The 1,717-nt window shown below is 44.3% G+C and overlaps 1 protein-coding gene across 1 annotated transcript; it reads right to left on the reverse strand.

Annotated features, from left to right (window-relative positions):
* Window positions 1-397: 397 nt before the first annotated feature.
* On the reverse strand, window positions 398-1,717 carry LOC106613126 (potassium voltage-gated channel subfamily E member 4). Its single transcript, XM_014215082.2, has 2 exons — window positions 1,569-1,717; window positions 398-1,323 (listed from the first exon to the last, which is right to left on the reverse strand). Exon 2 carries the CDS (start codon window positions 1,293-1,295, stop codon window positions 768-770), a length of 528 nt encoding a protein of 175 aa, XP_014070557.1. The 5' UTR covers window positions 1,296-1,323; window positions 1,569-1,717; the 3' UTR covers window positions 398-767.

Raw genomic sequence — 1,717 nt, forward strand, 5'->3', positions numbered from 1 at the left:
AAAATCAATAATCGCTAACTGCCTGAAAAAATTGGTTCTAATTTGATCAATTAGTATGTCAACACTTCAGAACAAGACAATTCAAGGACAGGATGGGGGTGGCAGGTAGCTTAGTGGTTGGGCCAGTAACCAAAAGGGCACTGGTTTGAATCCTTGAGCCGACTAGGTGAAAAATCTGTCAACGTGCACTTGAACAAGGCACTTAACCCAATTGCTCCTGTAAGCCACTCTGGATAAGAGCTGCTAAATGACTAACATGTAAATTATGATTCTACTGAAATCACTAGTGTGCCTCAGGAACAGGTAGTGTAAAACTACTGCAGCACTGCCCCCTTCTGGAGAAAAACTAGATATTGCAACCACCCTTTGATTTAAAAAAGAGAGGATCAACTTTTTTCAACATAAAAACATTTATTTCCCTAGAAGAGTTGAGAAGAACCATATCTCTTAAACAGAGCATAGTTTTTTTTATCTTCAATTTACACAACAACCCCAAGTAAACCTACATAGACATGAACACTGCACAGTGAAATCATTAGGCTACATCTTAAGAGGGTTTCGTTACAGAAAATATATTTCAAGTGGGTTCCAGGTACGTTTCAATGCTCAGAACCGGACGGTTAAAGAGCACTTGTTCCATATGTCGAGCTAAACTTTCTTTATCAGTCAGTCATTCATTTCTCCACTTATTTCCTATATGACGTAGAGGGATTGAAAGTCTACAGTTTTGTTGCGTTTATTTCCAGTATCATCATCTGTTCTGAGCATCACAGTTCCTCTCGGAGTATCTGTATCTCGGCGAAGTCGTCGAGAGAGCTGCACTTCAGGGTCTCGTCCGGTCCCTCCGCCGTCCCGCTGTCCGACTCCTCCTCGATGGCGAGGCGCACGTCGGCGGAGGAGCACAGTGAACTGACGCTGCTTTGCTCAATAGAGCACAGGGCGCAGGCCAGAGGGGAGCTCAGGACCCTTCCTTCATAGAGGCCCTGGCTCCTCGCGGAGAAGGGAAGCGACACCTGGAAGGAGGGCATGGTGATGCTGTGTTTCTTTTGCCGCGCGCCCCATTCCCGCTGCTCCTCTTCGTGCACCAGGCGCGTAAAAACATTCGACCTTCTCTTCTCCCGCCTTTTGGAGCGAACGTAGCCCAGCATTATACCAACGAGGAAGACCCCATAAAAGGAGATTACTATGAAAATGTACACGTATGCGTTGCCGTTGCTTTTGTCCGTTTGGGACGCGTCATTAGCCCTCTGCAGGGGAAGAACTTGGGGCGTTGTAAAGTTGTCTGACTTCTCCATCCTCAGTGGAGTTTATGAAGGAAGTTTCCTTGAAAAACAGAAACATTACAGAGGTTAGGATCTTGATTCTTTGACCAGACTTTTACGCACATCTTTACGCACACTCACGCACACATTTAAGCACACCATTCCTCAATTGCAGGCTATACGAATTATTGTATTAATCGTATAAAAGTATGCCTATCTAGCCAAATACATTTTTTATTAGACAAAACTTAGTGAACAATGGCTAAAGCCTATTGTTACTAATGATATACTACTTATCCAACTTACCGAGCAACAGAGCTGTGGGACATGTGGGCCCAGCTGTATGATCCGTGTCCTCGTGTGTGTACGCCTCTCGAATTTAATAACAGGATATGCAAGTGCATGGGAATATTTATATAGCGATTTTGGGATGTCTATAATCACGTGGACTATGT

The sequence above is a fragment of the Salmo salar genome, chromosome ssa09, assembly GCF_905237065.1.
Source record: "Salmo salar chromosome ssa09, Ssal_v3.1, whole genome shotgun sequence".
Taxonomy (NCBI): domain Eukaryota; kingdom Metazoa; phylum Chordata; class Actinopteri; order Salmoniformes; family Salmonidae; genus Salmo; species Salmo salar.

Coding starts and splice junctions, on each gene's coding strand:
- LOC106613126 (XM_014215082.2), bottom strand. CDS start 1,295: ATGGAGAAGTCAGACAACTTTACAACGCCCCAAGTTCTTCCCCTGCAG.